Source organism: Carettochelys insculpta, chromosome 1 (genome assembly GCF_033958435.1).
Source record: "Carettochelys insculpta isolate YL-2023 chromosome 1, ASM3395843v1, whole genome shotgun sequence".
Taxonomy (NCBI): domain Eukaryota; kingdom Metazoa; phylum Chordata; order Testudines; family Carettochelyidae; genus Carettochelys; species Carettochelys insculpta.
This window is the reverse complement of record NC_134137.1, coordinates 229,795,439-229,813,664: the sequence shown is the minus strand read 5'-3', so window position 1 is coordinate 229,813,664 and position 18,226 is coordinate 229,795,439. Positions and strand designations below refer to the sequence as shown.

Sequence of the window (18,226 nt, the reverse complement as noted above, 5' to 3'; positions counted from 1 at the left end):
GCACAAAACAGGGCAAAGATCCAGAATAAAGCTGAAGGGCACAGAGTAGGAGGGGGAGGAGAAAATGCCCTTTAACCTTTCAGGCCAGGAAATTCCAGCCCCCGCACGCAAAAAAAAGTTACTCAACCCGAGTTGTGGGATCAGGGCTAAAGGAGATTTCATAAGAGCTGAAATCAAGGGAACAGAGCTCTTGCTGTGATGTTAGGACTCTGTTGCAATAAAGCCAATAGTAACACACAGCTTCACGCCAAGACAGAAGAAGAGCTGCCCAACACTTGGGACATCAGCGTGTGCTGGATTACCAAGTGCTGGCTACTCGGCACAACAGTGACTAACTTTCTTGCGTCTAATAAAAAGCTATCTAAATAAACCGCACCATTGGCAAAGCACTTTTCTCATTTGTCTCTCATCTCTCTGGTGGAGACTGGGTTTGAGGGCTTATCCCCAAACATTTGTGGGATGCATCACCCTGGACAGTCAGGAAAGGATGAAAGGGACTATAATTACAGTCCACAGTCTCAAAAATAACCCAGACATTATAATCAAACCAGCTGACAAAGGGGGTGCTGTTGTCATCATGAATAAATCAGACTATGAACAGGAGGCAGCCAGACAACTCTATAACACCACATTTTACAGACCCCTCTCCACTGATCCCACTTTGAAATTCCAAAGGAAATTACAACTACTACTTAAGGAACTCCCTGCTGCTACCCGGGACCTTATTCACTCAGACACACCATCTGAGCCCCAGCCTGGATTATTTTATTTACTTCCCAAAATCCACAAACCTGGAAACCCCGGGCGCCCTATCATTTCAGGCATTGGCACCCTTACCACCGGACTATCCAGTTATGTCAACTCCCTCCTAAAACCCTATGCCACCAATGCTCCCAGCTATATCCGAGATACCACTGACTTCCTAAGGAAGTTACAAAACATTGGAAAAGTTCCTGACAACACCATCCTTGCCACTATGGATGTAGAGGCTCTGTATACTAATATTCCACACAAAGATGGATTACAAGCAATCAGGAATACCATCCCTGATGTCAACACAGCCAATCTGGTGTCTGACCTCTGCAACTTTGTTCTCACCCACAATTATTTCTGATTTGGGGAACTGCTATGGGCACCCACATGGCCCCACCATATGCTTATATATTTATGGCTGACCTGGAACAACGATTCCTCAGCTCTCGTCCCCTATTACCCCTCCTCTCCTTAAGATACATTGATGACATCTTTATGATTTGGACCCATGGTATAGAGACTCTAGAAGAATTCCAGAGACTTTAACAATCTGCATCCCACCACTGACTTATACCTCGATTACTCCATGCAAGAGGTACATTTCCTGGACACTACAGTACAAATCAAGGATGGCCTGATCGGTAGCACACTGTACCAGAAAGCCACTGATCACTGTACTTACCTACACCCTTCTAGCTTCCATCCTGCACACATAACTGGATCCATTGTTTACAGTCAAGCCCTTAGGTACAATTGCATTTGCTCTGATCCATTTGACAGAGAGCAAAAACTACAAGATCTCTACCAAATATTCATAAACTTGAATTACCCACCAGGAGAAACAAAAAAACAAGTCGACAGGGCCAGATGAATACCCACAGACCAGCTACTCCAAGATAGGCCCAAAAAAGCCAAGAACAGAACAGGACTGGTCATTACCTACAGCCCCAAACTCAAACCACTGCAACGAATTATTAAAGACCTACAACCTATCCGTAATCAGGATGCCACACTCCAGAAGGCCCTAGGTGACAGGCCTGTTCTCTACTACAGACAACCACCCAACCTTATGAGGATTGTAACCAATAGCCACAGTCTATACCGCAGGAATACCAGTCCTGGGACTTTTCCTTGCAACAAAGCCCGCTGCCAGCTTTGTCCACATATCCATTCTGGCAATACCATTACTGGACCTAACCAAGTTATTCACAGAATCACGGGCACATTTTCATGTTCCTCAACTAACGTCATATACGCCATCATGTGCCAACAATGCCCAGATGCTTTGTATAGTGGACAGACTTCAAACTCTCTCAGACAAAGAGATAATGGGCACAAAACAGACATCAAAACATTCCTGATCCACAAACCAGTTAATCTACACTTTAATGGAGTGGGCCATTCTGTTAATAACTTAAGAGTTTGCATCTTATTGAAAAAGGATTTTCAGTCTGCTTTAGAAAGAGAAACTGCTGAACTCTCTTTCATATTGAAATTCGACACATTAACACGTGGTTTGAACCTGGATGCAAATTTTCTGGGACATTATAGGGGCTCTTTGGCATACTTGGCTTAATCTAATTCTTGACTTCCCTTCCCCCTCCGCTCCTCTGCTCTCTGATTCGCTCCCCTTGAAAACTTTTTTCTGATTTGTCAGCTTCGATTACTGTTTTTGGTTCTCTGTGCCTTAAATATTGAGTCTGTTCTGGTCTGGCTCTGGTCTGAAGAAGTGGGTCTATCCCGCGAAAGCTCACCTAATAAATTATTTTGTTAGTCTTTAAAGTCCTACTTGACTGCTTTGTTGTTTTGATAGTATAATTACAGTGTATGTTCATACTAACTCTTCCCCCACCCTAGAAAGTTGAGGCAAGTTAACCTCAACGGTGCTTACCTGTACATTATTTTATTCCCTTTCCAGCAAGGAGTCAGTTAATGTGCAGCTTGCTGCAAAGAACCCAGAACTATCTTTTGGAAAGCTTTACTTGGCCTTCAAGATCAGCTAGAAAGACCACATGCCAGACAGTGAGCTGGAAACTACATTAGATAAAAAATTTGAAGCAAAAAAGATAAAAAGCACTGCAGGCTACACGCAAGAACAGGCTTTCTCTAGAGGGTTTGTTTTTCCGAAATAACTTAGAAATTAGCTGATTTCACAGTATGCAGAAATCCTGAAATATTCCCATCAGTAATAATTAAATTATCTATAGATAGGGAAAGCATGAAAAATGAGGCTTGGGAACTTGTTAGAGTTAAAATTCAATGATAGAAACCCCTGAACTGGGCTTGTTTCACATGGGTAAGTAAATGAATAGCTAAACCAACAAATCATATTTGCTCTTAGGATATTTATTTTGCATATCTTGATATGTAATATAGTGGACTTTCCTGTTTTGCTGTTTTTGTTGAGAGCTATAAAATGAGCAAAGTAAATCTTGAATTGGATGAAATATGATTGGTGAGAGAGATACCCTTTGGAACACCATGGAGCTCTTCTCCAGGTCACTGGGACAATGATCTGTCAACAACCAAAGCTGTTCCAAAATAAAAAAGATATTACTTCACCCACCTTGTCTCTCTGTGTTTTAAACAGCTTTAACGCTTGAATTATGGGGCTCTTTGGAGGAAAGCGGGGTGGGGGACCCAGAACTGCTCCACACACCCAGATAGCAGAGTTGCTCCAACTGAGAGAACATACATACATTTCTTCAACCACCACCAAACTCAGCCACCCATCGCAAGCCTCTTCTAATGCAGCCTGTCCCACACTCTTGCCACAGGGCTGCTATAGACGAGAATATTTACCTGAGACTAGTAAGTGTCTCTGTCCTCTCTGCCCTTGTCTGAGTTGCTGGGTTTCCCCGCCTCCTGGCTGCAGGTAAGGTCACATGAGACTATTCATATGCACCCATTTTTGAATGAAAAAGTGTTGACGTACAATTAAGAGGCTTCTATGGACACAAAGCTCTTGAAATTAGTCTCAGATCCAGGGTCTTAGAACCTCATGAGGGCAAAGAGTCTGAGCTTGAATCAAGGGAGACCTAGGGTGTAAGCCAGAGGTGCAGAACGCCCAGCTCATGGTCTGGATCCAGACCGTGACTTGTCTGGATCCAGGACCCTGAGGCTTGGAGCTCCCCTCCATGGCATCTGGGCCGGATCAGGCAAACTGTGGACCGGCTCCAGACCACGGGTTCTGTTGAGGGCTGAGGGCAGGAAGCAGCTCTAGCAGCATCTGCACAATCAAGTATTTAACTCCACAATTCAATAGTCTCGACCTGAGCCTTCACCTTCAACGGGAAGGATGGACGAGACCACGACTTGCACCTCAAAAGTCTTTATTCTTCTTTATTCATAGGCTGCAGTGGCCTGCTCATGGTCATTCTTGGCATTATCTCTGGTCCCTATGTGAAAAAGTAGAAAAGGGTAGCAATCCAATTGCTTGATCAGTCCTGGCAGAGTAGCTTCCACTTCATACAGACAAAGGGAGAATGCAAACATGGCTCATCTGGTGCATGTCACAACAGTTCACCACTCAATATGCGTTTTGTCTTTCTTCTACGAGCCTCTTCAGTTATTGTATTCACTGCTCACAGAAGCCTGTAAGGCTTAAACACTCTGAGGAAATATTTCCCAGGTGAACTCCCAGGCAAAATCCTTCTGTTTGCCTGTCGTCTGTTAGCCACTCATTCAGTTTATATCTGGCTGCTTTTTTATAAGGCCGCTTGCTTGAAACAGTTGGCTTGTCTTCAGTCTGTGATGGGCTCGGTCACAGAGATCCATCGTGACTGTCACTTGATGTACTGAAATACCACTGAGCCACACTTCCTGCCTTCCTGGGTACCTCCTTTACTCTGTCTTGCCCTGTGTCTACACGTGCCCCTTCCTTTTGAAAGGGGCATGTTAGTGAGCGGGTTTGAAAGATGCTAATGAGGCGATGCAATGAATATGCAGCACCTCATTAGTATAATGGCGGCCACGGCGATTCGGAAGTGTGGCTTTTCAAATCGTGCGCCGCCCGTGGAGACGGGATCTTCCAAAAGGACCCCCCAGTTTTCGAAAGCCCTTCTTCCTATCTGGTGATCTGGTGAGAGGAAAGATATGGGAGAGGCAAGAAGAAAGGCTCAGGCTGTCGGCAAGGGTCCTGGTTCCTGCTGAACCTGCTCCATGGCCCAGGTCCTTTCTGCAGTACCTTGCTCTGCATTCCAGGAACAGCTGAGACAGCTCCATAGCCCAGTGGCCCACGGAATTGGGCCCTATGAGTAGCAGAAAAATGACACATGTGCCTCATGAAGTCCTTATGGTGAACCCCACCCCTGTGGCTGCTTCCACCCCCTGCCCCGGCACCAAGTCTGTGGCAAATATGGAAGAAAGGGAAAAGAGAAGAGATGCCAAGGACATGGATCTATGTCTAATCAATCAAAACCAACTGGAAGTAAAAAAGGAACATTAGAACAACCAGAGATTCACCCAATTAATAGATAAAAATGCAAGCCTGTGTCAGTAGAAAAAAGGAGGGGGAAAGAACTTCTGCATCCTTTCTCTGAGGAGCCATCTTGGGGAACAGGATTGTTTTCTCACAGGTACTTATGAATAATTGGATCCTGGTTCTTGTGAAGCTAACTGGCTTTGCAACAGATTGAACTTTGGGGGAATACTTTATTTTATTAGACAGCCAACAATTACCATTTATAACCATTAATAATGTAGATTCAGGTTCACATTTATGATTTTGGTTTGTACTGTAACCATTTGTTTCTACCACTCTCACATCTATAGTTTGTTATGTAACCCTTCTATTAATGCCAGGTGCCTGCCAGAAGGGCTGGGTTCAGCTCCTAGGGGGTTCCTGTCAAGGATACAACCAACCTGCTCAAGCCCCCACCCAGTGGCCTGGGACAATCTCACCCCACTTGCTGGGTGCCTGTAAGGCAGTTCTCCCCCACCCCCTTGCAAGCACAGAGTCTAAGATAGAAACAGCTTATTTAATGACAATAACCTACCCCAAGTTTACAGTGACAGATGCAATATATCTAAGCAAAGGAGAGACAAACCCCTTTAACAAGATACCATCCCCAGACGCTATAGAACCAAGTCTCTTGCTGAGGCTCTTTGCCCTTCCCCCCCCCACAGCTCACCTAATAAACTATTTTGCTAGTCTTTAAAGTGCTGCTTGACTGCTTTTGTTTTTACAGTTACAGGGTGTACCTGTCGTAGTGCAGTCCCGGACCCACAGATACATCACCAGGGTAGTACTAGCTGTTCACTTGTCTGCAGCATCGCACTGACTGCCACCTGCTGACCGCCGGCTACACCTCCTACCAGCTGCCTGCCAGTCACCGTTGTCCACTGCTGCTGCTCCCTTACCAGCTTCCCGCCAGCATCTGCTGGGTGATCACCCTGAGGCAGAACCCTATGATTTCAGCTCTTAATAATGCTAGTGTGGAGTTGCATGAAAACCCTAGTATCCAGCCCTAGTCTTTCAACAGGTGGGGAGGGCTAGTCAAGACAGGCTTATGACCATATAGGCAAGACATAGGCAGGGCCAAGGCACTCAGGAAGCTGCCTCATCTAGTACCCCTCCCCCGCCTACCTTACAATGCTTTAAACCAAGGAGCCCTGTGTAATCAATGTCTTATGCAGCTATGGCAACTACCCTGTCCCCCACAACCACCCAGAGCATTGGTGAGATCCCACAACTCCCACACTGAGTGTCAGCATAAATTGTGATTTTACAACGTGTTTACAATAGACAAAATCTCATGGCTTACTTGCTACCCATTAGGCTTTGCCTGAAAGGTATCACACATGCACCCCTTTGCATTCTCATGCAAACGATCTCTGGGAGACACATTCCTCCCAGCCTTCAGCAGCACTGCATTCCTTCTGCCACATTCTTTACACTTAAATAAACCTTATTTTTTCATTATAAGTACTTACAAGTGCTCTGTGTTATACAGGGATAGTGATTAAAGGTAAAATTAATCCACTGGAGTACACTGCTCTTCTAGGGGGAAAGGATCTGAGATTTCTGTGAGTAGCCAGTTTCAACAGCTGGATATCACAAGGGACTTGGGAACTGGGATGCAGCTACTCTCAACCTGCAAAGAAAGACGGGGCTGGCATAGCCCAAAGGACAGTACCTGAATGACTAACAGGCTGATGGCATTAGGGAGCCCAGCCTGTGCTAGCTGGATGGTAGCTGTCTCCTGCTAGAGGCAGAGGGTAATGAAGTGATTCATAGTTCTGGGCATCCTACGTGAACATTCTTTATTTTGGGATACACTGGTTTATTTCAGTTTAGTGTACACCAATTCCCAGCTGGTTTACTAAACCAAAGTCAATCCCAGGTGTAGAAAAATCTGAGCATCCACATCAGTTTTCATCACTGTGACTGTATCAATATAAATGATCAACTTCAGTTCAACCAGGGCAACTCTGTAGGTAGCCAAGGCCTGAAAAGCAAAACATGGCACCAACAAGGAAGAAGAATCATCCCAGTGCACAGCCTCTGATAAATCTGAAAGGGTGGAATGATGGAGGAAGAGAGATGTTGTGGGAAGAAGGCAGAAAGAAACAAAAACATGCTGAGCAGGGTGGAGACAGAAGATGGAGGGGAGAGAGACAGGCTGCTCACAAACACAGTTTTACTAATTTTCAAGACACACCCATGACTTGTAACACTGAAACAAACACACACACACACACACTTAAAGACCCACTCACCCACTTATGCACAGTGTAATTCATGGGCAGCACCCAAGTGGGGTATAGAACAAAGGGGGAAGAAAAATGATACATGGTACAAGAAGCAGAAGGCTATCTAGGTAAGGTGGGATGGAGGGTAAGACAATTGTAGAAAGGGAAAAACATGGGACAGGCAAAAAGAACATGGGAAGAGAGGTACAGAGAAGGCTCATTAGTAGTAGCTGTTTAACAGAGGACTGCGCTGGCTGGGTCCACGCGCATGGAACAGCCACAGGCAGCCAGCAAAGGCTATGGCTCCTCCCAGACAGGAGGATAAGACCCCTCTCTTGAGACTTAATTCTGAGAGTAAACAGAAGAACTTGTATTTCCTGCCTCCGGGAGAGATGGAAATTGTGTGTACCAACCAGTACCAGGATGTGCTTTGTGCATCTTATACCTAAAATAAATACATGTTGCTCTGTCGTTAAAATGAGGTTGTGCCTCCATCATTATTCAGGGATGCCATATGACTTCACTAATTCACCGATAAAGAGACCACAGTGACTAAATTATTTATTCTGGACCATAGGTGTGGTGCCCTGAAGAGCTGACAATCCAAGCTTAGTCTTAAGGTAGAGAGGTGTGGGTATGGTAAGGGAAGGAGATGGGGGTGTGCTGATTGATGTTACTTACACATCCTGCTGATTTCTCTTGTTTTTATAGGTGGAGGGATGGGACATTTAAACTGCTGGGGGATGGTGACTGGGGGCTGGTCAGGTGACAGTGGGAGGGTTATACAGATGTGATTCTGTTACTGAGGGCATTCAAGGCTTTGATAATCATCAGAAGCTTCTTCCATTTGTCAGGTTGGTAGGCATTGCATGTTATTTACAGCTTGGAGAACCGAACCAGGTGACGACCGATTTCAGAGACATTGTGACAGCCTGAAACAAAATACAAGGTTAAAAACGGCTATTGAGAGGATGGCATTAGGTTGAGGCTTGGAAGATCTGGCTTATTTTTGTGGCTGTGCTTTGGACTCCCTGTCTGACCATGAGAAAGCCACTTAGTCTGACTCATTGTTCCATTGATAAAATGGGGACAACAAAACTCTTGCTTCAGTTTGTAAGCTCTCCTAGCCTGTCAAGGTGTCTAGACACTAATGAACACTAAATAATAATTACATACAAAAACCTGCTTTATAAATAAGCTTGCAAAATCCAAGTGCTCAAAAGTTTGGCAGTGCCAGAGTTAAGACTGCATAATTTTAATCTGAGACACCTGGACATCTGCATTATGATTGTCTTTAATTACATGATCATGTACTATTATTTCCACAGGCAAAAATCCCTTATTCAGTACTCAGGATGGATGGTGTAGAACAGGGGTGAGCAAACTCTTTACACTGGGCCCCACATTTCACCTTGCAATTAGTGCACCCTCCCCAACCCACCCCCCATGGCCCTGGAAATGAGTGGCCGTGTCCCAGAAGTGATGTGCCGTGCTTGGCGGTGGTGGATGCTGTGGGAGGGTATGGGGGCAATGGAGGCAGGGCGTACCAGCAGAGGCCATGGGGGAGCTAATGGACTGTGTGGGGGATGGGAAAGATTAGAGGGGGAACATTGGTCTGGGGTGAGATTTCAAAAGGGTCACTGAGACACACAAGCCCAGTGCTAGGGAGCTAGGTTAAAGGTGCTTCTTCCTGCCCCACAGTCCCCTGGCTGGCTCCCTTGGGGGCGAGGGGGGTAGGTATCTCTCGAGCACAAGCGGCAGTATGGGCAGGCACAGTTCTGCTGGTGCACCACAGGTTACCTGAGTGAAGTCAGGTGGCGTGGGGGCGTGAGCAGAGGAGCAGCCACACTGCCCAGCGAAGGGCAGCGCAAGGGCAGCTGTGGGACTCACGGGGGCGGGCTGTGTGCCCGGTTTGGCCATGCTCGGGGCAGGTGCAGGGTCACGTGTTGGGCTCGGGGGGAGGCAGCAGCGGTAGCATATGTGACCCCGTGCAAATGGGGAACCGCTTGTAGCACGTGAGCACAGCCAGGGCACATGCCCTGCCTGCATTCCCTCCCGCAGGGCAGGCTTTGTCCCTTGCTAACGACATCGCAGCTGTGGGGGGCTGCAGGGAGTGGGACTTTGCTGTGCCCCGCTTATGAAACTGTATGCCTCCCAAGGGGGCATGAACCCCACAGCGTGCACCCCGGGTGTAGAGAATAAAACTAATGCGTGCAGGCAGGTCTCGGAGAGCTGAATGCTGCCCGGATCTGGATTCTTATCCCCAGTCATCTAGCAGACTTCCTACATAATGTTGTGAAAATGATCTAATCAGTTGGCAAGTGGACAATAATTAGAATAAACACTCCCAGGTTTTCTAAAATCCTCTCTTGTCTTCCACACAGCACTGCCGTTGGTACATACCAGAATCATATTAGCTCCCTTTTGCAGCTGCATCACATTGGTGACTCATGAAATTTGTGAACTGCAGTCACCCCGTGGTCCTCTTCAGCAGTACAGCCACTTATTGCAGTTATTACCCACTTTGTCATTGTGCATTTGATTTTTCCTTTCTCAGGCTACATCTACATTAGACTAAGAAAGTCAACAGCAGATACCCAATTCTAGCTACATCAGTTGTGTAGCTAAAAGCAACGTATCTGCTGTTGGCTGATTCGTCCGTCTGTATAAGGGAAAGTTGATGGGAGAAGCTTTTACTCCTTACTCCTCACATCTCACAAGTACAGGGGTCTACTGTGACTCCTGAGAGCTTGATTTCACGCATCCATACTAGACATATAAAATTGAACCCAGGAAGATCAACCCACTCTCTACTCCATTATTCAAGTCATTAATGAAACTATTAACTAGTTCTGGACACAGGACTGACCTCTGTGGGACCCCCACTAGATGTTCCCTTCAAGGTGGACAATAATCCATTGATTACTACTTTTTGGATACGATCTTTCAACCAATTGTGTGCCTACCTTATTGTTATTTCATCTAGACCATGTCTCCCTCGTTTGGGGGTGGGGATTTTTCATCTGTGACAGGCCATTGACCCATAGCTGGGGGTCACACACAAGCAGGAAAAAAAAAAGCTTACTCAATTCACTTATCATCAGGGCTGGATTAACTCTTATCTAACAGCCATAGAGACCCAGGGCTTTTAGATTTTGTGGGGCCCCCTAGGCTCTGGGGGGGCCCCACAAAATCTGTGAGTCACCTAGGTTCTTGGGTGGGGCAAAATGAAGGGTTCAGAGAGCAGAAGGGGGCTTTGGGTTGAAGCAGAAGGGTGGAAGAGGATGAGGGCTCTCACCGAGAGTGTGGGCTCTGGGGTGGGAGGAGGCATTTGGGTGTTGGAGGGGGCTCCAGGCTGGGGGCAAGGGTTTTAGAGCATGAGTGGCTCAGGACAGGAGGTTGGGGTGGGAGTGTGGGGTCTGGGATGGAATTATGGTGCAGGTGGGGGCTCAGAACACTGGTCTGGGGCACCTTCCCTTGGGTGGGAGGGATAGGAAGCAGGTGGCTCTGCACAGACTACACTGCCCTGCATTCATTTGCAGGCACCGCCTCCCACAGCATTCACTGGCCAGGATTCCTGGCCAACAGGAGCAAGGGGGGCAGAGCCTGCAGGCAAGGACAATGCCTCCCCTGGTGCACACAGTGACATTGCTCCAGCCTAGCTGGGGGGGCAGCAGTGTATAGAGCATTGTGTCTTCCTGACCAGGAAAATACCTAAATTAACTTTAATTAAAGCACAGGGGCTTTAACGCCTGCAGTCCGGGGTCCTGGGTTAGCAGGGTCTCGCAAAAAGATCTGGACTTTTGGTGGCCTAAGCCGTGTCTACACGTGCACGCTACTTGGAAGTAGCAGCACTAACTTCGAAATAGCGCGCGTCACGGCTACACGCGTCGGGCGCTATTTCGAAGTTAACTTCGACGTTAGGCGGTGAGACGTCGAAGTCGCTAACCCCATGAGGGGATAGGAATAGCGCCCTACTTCGACGTTGAACGTCGAAGTAGGGACCGTGTAGTCGTTGCACGTCCCGCAACGTCGAAATTGCCGGGTCCTCCATGGCGGCCATCAGCTGAGGGTTGAGAGACGCTCTCTCCAGCCCCTCAGCTCAATGGTGGCCACGTGGAGTGGCCCCTTAAAGCTCCCCGCCCCCTCCCTTCCTGTGCAGGAAGCTGAGGAAACGTGCAGGCGGCAGCCCACACACGCGGCCAGCCTGCACGTCCCTCAGCCACCCACCCAGCTGCGATGGCTGCCCAGCAGCCCCCCCCAGGGGACCCCCCCCCAAGGGGAGCCAGGGCAGCCAGCCCAGCCAGTCGGGCAGCCAGGCTGGCAAGCGGCAGCGGGGCCCCTCCTGGACGGAGGCCGAGCTGCGGGACCTGCTGGGGCTCTGGAGCGAGGAGGAGGTGCTCCAGGTAATGGGGAGCAAGAGGCGGAACGTGGATGCGTTTGCTCGGCTGGCCGACGGCCTGGCTGCCCGGGGTCACCCTGCCCGCGCTCTTGATCACGTCAGGAGTAAGGTGAAGGAGCTGCGGCAGGGTTACTCCCGGGCCCAGGATGCGGCCAGCCGATCTGGGGCCGCCCCCGTCACTTGCCCCTTTTACAGGGAGCTCAGGGACATCCTGGGCCCCCGGCACACCTCCTCCCCTCCGGCCACCCTTGATACCTCGGCCGACGAGCCCCAGCAGGCCCTGCAGCCAGAGTCCGCCCCGGAGGTAAGCCCCGCACCCCGAGGGCCCCCCCCGGAGGCCACCCCCGGGACATCGCGGCAGGAGGAGGAGGAGGAGGAGGAGGAGGAGGGGGGCTCCTCCTCTGCAGAATCCGGGCTGCAGATCCTCCTCCTGCCATCCCGGAGCAGCAGCCGGGCGTCCGCCCCCCCGGGGATCTCCGGACCGTGGGAGCGGACCCACAGGTAGGTACCCCCCTCTGGTGTACACCCCTGGGCTTGAGGGGTGGGGGTAAGAGATATGTGTCCAGGGCCCCCCACATGCTCACATGGCCATGGCCCCAAGGACACCAGGGCCATGGCCCTCACAGCACTGCATCCATCAGCCCCTGCCCCGCCCCACCCCGCATGACAGTGTCATGCCCCATCCCCGGGCCAGGGGGGAGCGGAACCTTGAGGGGCCGCCGGGAGGAGGGGGTGGGACACCCCGCAACAGCAACATGTGATGGAGTGTGGGGAGTGCAAAAGGGAGACTCAGGCTACATATGAGCAACAAGAGCCGAATAGCTCCCAGGGGCAAAGGAGGATCCTGGGGCTACAGCTGGCAGGTGACACCTCTGCCCTGAACAAAGAGGAGGGAGGAGCCGAGCTGGCTTGGAATTGGGGGGAGGGGGAGGGCGGGGGCCACAGGCAGAGGCTAAGGGAAAGGAGAGCTGGAAGGCAGCCAGCCTGAGGAGGGGGAAAGCTGCATCCCAGAGGGGCCCCCCTTGGGGTCTTCTCCCCATGACGGGTTGGAAGGACTGTCTCTTCCGACAGCTGGTGCTGTCACTCCTGGGAGAAACTGGGCATCTGTGGCCTAAGAAACCTCTCCTGCTGTCAGACCCTGCGGGGTGAAGTGAGAGTCGCTCCCACCAGGGGATGGGGTGCAGGGCAAGGGGACCCCTGAACCCCATCCATCACAGCAGCATCTCCCGGGGACGGGGATGGGGAACCTGCAGCACAGGGCTGGGGGGACAAAGGCCACGGCTCGGGGCCCACACTAACGCCTGTCTCCATTCTTCTTCCCCCCCTCCTCTCCTGTGTCCCGCACCTGCACCATCAGAAGGACTGGAAGAGTGCGCCGGCGAGGCCTCAGTGGTCCCGGAGGGCTCCGGGACCATTGCTCCAGGCCAGCCCCTCGGCCGAGGACCGACCGGCCCCACGGCAGGCTAGACGGCGGACCCCGCACCACCACCACCCGACGGCGATGGACCCCCAGCTGCTGGCCATCCACCGACGGCAGCTGGAGGTCGCGGAGCAGCAGCTGCAGCTGCAGGAGCAGGCGCTGGCCTGGCGCCAGGAGGCATGGGGGGCCTACATGGAGACATTTAACTGCCTGGTGGACTACCTGGCCCCCCATGCCGCGCCGGCTGCCGCAGCACCCGCCCTGCCTGCTCCACCAGCCCCACCACCAGCTGCTCTGCCCGTCGCCGTCCTGTCCGCCGTCGCCCCACCACCCACCGCCGAGGGCCGGAGTGCCGAGGGACCCCTGGAGCCACCTGAGACTCGTTGGGCATCATATCTTCCGGTCCGGCCCGCCCCCAGCCAGCCCCAGACAGGGCTGCGCCCGCGGCGGACCTCCCGGCCAGCCACGCCCAGTGCCGGGCTATAGGGGCGAGGGGCCCGGGACGTGGCCCCCCCTTGTATATAGTTTAAAGTTATTATCTGGTGCCCCCCGCTTGCCCCGTCCCCCCCATGTAAATAGTTCTCCCCTTTATCCTCCCTGGTTTTCTTTTTATTCATGAGGACACTTGCTTCTTAGTATTGTTTTATTTTTGTACACATTAGTTTGTTTCCACATGTTTGTATATAGTTTGTTCTTGTTTCATATATTTACAGTTAAAAAAAAAAGTTCTGAAAGAAAAAGAAGTTTAAGTTCAGCCACAAGTGCGTGCTGTCATTTGTCCAGGAAAAGTGGGAGGGGGGTGCGGTTGGGTGCTCCATGGTGTGGGCACTGGGGGAGGAGTGTGGTGGAGGAAGGGGTGGTCAGTGGGGGGCCTGGCAGAGTTCACCCCGCGGCCTCATCATTGAAGTGGACCCACAGGGCCTCCCGGACCCGGGTCCCTTCGGGGTCCACCTGCCAACCGGGGGCAGCAGGTGGCTGGACGTCTGCCCTGCCGGCCTCCGCAGCCCAGCCCTGGAAAAAGGTCTCCCCCTTGCTCTCCACCAAATTGTGCAGGGCGCAGCAGGCACCCACAATCAGGGGGATGTTGTTGGGGCCCGCATCCAGATGGGTCAGGAGACATCTCCAGCGTCCCTTCAGGCGGCCAAATGAGCACTCCACCACCTGGCGCACGTGGTTCAGGCGCTCATTGAAGCGCTCCTGGCTAGCGGAGAGATGGCCCGTGTACGGGTGCATGAGCCAGGGCCGGAGGGGGTATGCCGCATCTGCGATGATGCAGAAGGGCATGGTGGTGTCCCCCAGAGGGATCTCCCGCTGGGGGATGTAGGTCCCCGCCTCCAGCCGGCGGCACAGGCCCGAGTTCCGGAAAACCCGGGCGTCGTGGGTGCTGCCAGGCCAGCACACATAAATGTCCTGGAAACGTCCCCGGCTGTCCACCAAGGCCTGGAGGACGACAGAATGGTAGCCCTTGCGATTCAGGTATCGTCCTCCACTGTGATGCGGGGTGCAGATGGGGATGTGAGTCCCATCCAGAGCCCCGAAGCAGTTGGGGAAGCCCAGGGTGGCAAAGGCCGCGATGGTGGCATCTGGGTCCCCCAGCCTCACGAGCCTGTGCAGGAGCATGGCATTGATGGCACGCACAACCTGCAGAGAAAGCACATGGGACAGCACCAATGAGGGGTGAGCAGGGTGTGCGTGACCCTGCCCTGCCCTCCTCTGCCCGGGCCCCCCTCCCCTGCCCTGCCCTCCCCCCGTGGGTTCTCTTACCTCCATGAGGACAGCCCCGACGGTGGCCTTGCTGACACCAAACTGCTGCCCCACGGATCGGTAGCTGTCGGGAGTGGCCAGCTTCCAGACAGCGATGCCGACCCATTTCTGCACTGTGAGGGCACGCCGCATGGCCATGTCCTGGTGCCTGAGTGCGGGGGTGAGCCACTGGCACAGCTCCAGGAATGTCTGCCGGCTCATCCTGAAGTTCCTGAGCCAGCGGTCGTTGTCCCACTCCCCAAGCACCAGACGCTCCCACCAGTCGGTGCTGGTGGGGTAGCTCCACAGCCGCTGGCGTGTGAGGCGGGGGGCGGGGTGCTGCAGGGTTAGGGGTTGAGCCCTGCTGCCCTGGGGGCAGCTCCTCCTCCGGTGTAGCAAGGAGGTGCTCAGCTGCCTCCCGCATGGCATGGAGCAGGGCAAGCCCTGCTCCTGTCGGGAGGGCTGGGTGGACCTCTGGCTGCTGCTGCTGCTGCTGCTGCTGGGGGTCCATGACTGCGGCGCCCGGGGTCTGTGTGCCTATGGCTCCTCAGACCGCGTGCTGTGCAGGCTGAGTGTGTCTGGGAGGGGCCCTTTAAGGGAGCAGCTAGCTGTTGCCCCGGAAGCGCTAGTCCGCCCTGTGACCCTGTCTGCACCTGTGCCTGGCATCCCTATTTCGATGTGTGCTACTTTGGTGTGTAGACGTTCCCTCGCTGCGCCTATTTTGATGTTGGGCTGTGCAACTTCGAAGTTGAACATCGACGTTGCTGGCCCTGGAGGACGTGTAGACGCTGTTCATCGAAATAGCCTATTTCGATGTCGCTACATCGAAATTAGCTATTTCGATGTAGCGTGCACGTGTAGACGTAGCCCTAGAGACTCTCAGTTTGGCCTTGCCTGTAATGGGAAAGAGGTTGGAACACTGGCACTTGTGATCAAGCCCTGCCAAGACTGATGGCTGCCTGTCCACAGCATAGAGACTTCCCCTGGCTGGATCAAATTAACCAGGGGGCTAGATGTGACCTGTGGTTTATAAAAGACTTCAGAACTGTAACAAAAGATTTCATAAAGCAAGATATATCACATCTACTGCTACTCCCCACCCACTAGGTTAGTAACACTGTCAATGAAGGAAATTAAGTTGATTTGGCATAATTTGTTCTCAATAAATCCCTGCTGATTTTTCCTTTCAACCCTATTATCCTTCAAAAACTTGCTTATACCTCATGATAGGTTTTTCTACCCACTCAGGTGTGATACATTCAAATAAAAACAACAGATTCCCTAACAGCAATCTTCTGAATAGAATTATTTTTGTTGCACTGAGTGGTCCTTTTACAACCCCCCCCACTTTGATTTGACCCATCTGTTTGCACGTGGTGCCTTTATGCTTACTCAAAGGTGGCAATACTGTGTCTAATCAATTACTAATCAACCAGCAAAAAATCCTTACCTGTCAGGGCCATTGACAAACGAAATTCATCACGTAAAATCTGTAAAAGCTCTCGAAGCCCTTCTTCCCCCTGTTCCACCAGAGAAAGCAGTGAAAGTCAGAGGAATTCAACCACCAAGCAACATAGCAAAGGGCATTTACTATGAAAGTTGGGATAACACCTTGGAGCAGCACTGGTTTCTGGACGGTCAGACAGATGGCTTCTTAGGATTATGGGTATTTCAGCTGAAAAGAAGTTAATTTAGCTATTTTCACTTTTTGTGCTGTATTCTCCTCAGACATTTTCCAGATGTGCAGGATTAGGTTCTTTTTTTTTGTTTTTTTAAAATTATATGCTTTAAGATAACTTTTTCGAATGCCTTTGTTTCAAAACTTCATATTTCATGTGCACTTGTTGTCACATGCATTTTCTGTCTCATCCACTAGCAAAATGAACTTGGATGAGATATTCAGAAATATTTTAGGACAGATGAGCACCCAGTACACATTTCCCTTCAGTGGGAGTTTGGAGCCTGCGCCCTTATAAGCACATCTGAAAATTCCACCTATTGTTGTTATGCATTGCCAGCACAGCTTACAAGACCTGTCTCCATGTCCCTTTAAGAGAGTATTTAATGGCAACAGAAGCAAGTGCTGTCAATTTTTGCAAGTTTATCACAAGTCTCCTGCTATGTGGGGTTTTTCTAAAAGCTCCAGTTGCTAGACACTGCATCACAATTCAGATGTCTTTTAAAGAAAAAAAAGTGTTTCCAGCTCTCATGATTGTTAAAACATGAGCCCAAAAGGCTCAACGTAAAAAGAGCCTGGATTGTACTAAGTTTTTTATTTTTTTTTAAATCTGATGATTTCAGCCACTCATGATTTTTGAGGTCTGTTCATATTTTTGAACACCAGAGTTTGGCAGTATTACAGGACCAGTAAAGCAGACATTGCAAAAAAAGCAGTAGCTGGTCTGAGCACATAAAGGAAAAGTGGTGGGGTTGGCAGTGCCCAAAAGACCTTTTCAAACATCAACAGTGTAGTGGAAAACAGTGGCTTTAGAAAAGGTTTCATGGTTTACTGTAGAATGGCTCTAATACAAAAAAATTGCATTATTTATTAGTGAACTTTTTTTTAAAAAAAAAAAAGTAAGGTGGGTAAAATTGAAAAACCCTAAGTGACTCAGGAACTTAAGTCCTATTTTATGAAGTGCCTTAGGAATCCAGTTTTTGTAAATTATCAGCAGGCACCACACTTTGGTGCCAAAATACCTTTCAAAATTTAGCACTCACTGTTTCTTTAACAGCAAAATGTTTCACCAGACTACAATGTCACCACTTTTGGCTGGTACAAATATGTGGCAAAATGGATCTAAATGTATGGAGTGTGGCAAGGTCCCCCTTTGGCTCAGGTCCTTTGCTTCTGTTCCTGAACATAGGGCCTAGGCTACTGCTTACCTCTACTGTTCTGGTCAGTTGTCTGGTCTTCTTCCCTTTGTCAGCCTGACTGGGGACAGGGAGCAGAGCCCAGTCACTCCTCACTCCCCAGCTCCCTTACTAGCACTCTCTCCATTCCTTATCTTCTTTTGCCTTCCCCTTGTCTCCTCACAACAGCTCTCCACTCACTCAAAAATATCATATGATCAGTTTAAAAACCACGAGATTAAAAAGTACATTTTGGTTTTTTTGTTGGTGGGGAGGGGGTGTTGCGTCTTTAGTTTTCACATTTTGAAACCTCTCTTCATAGCCTTGAGGGCAATAAATTTATGTATTAAAGTAGATAACAT

General features: G+C 50.3%; 1 protein-coding gene across 6 annotated transcripts in view; it reads right to left on the bottom strand.

The window, feature by feature from the left end:
• Nucleotides 1–7,990: 7,990 nt before the first annotated feature.
• The window catches only part of HAO2 (hydroxyacid oxidase 2), a 37,721-nt gene continuing 27,485 nt past the window's right edge, over nt 7,991–18,226 (bottom strand). For 4 of the 6 annotated variants that reach the window (XM_075000994.1, XM_075000989.1, XM_075001004.1 and 1 more), the window contains 2 exons: nt 16,462–16,531; nt 14,330–14,909 (listed from right to left, as the gene is read on the bottom strand). In XM_075000994.1, the coding sequence (XP_074857095.1) occupies nt 14,470–14,909; nt 16,462–16,531 (510 nt within the window). In that variant the 3' untranslated portion in view covers nt 14,330–14,469. The other 2 variants (XM_075001033.1, XM_075001023.1) reach the window with 2 other exon arrangements.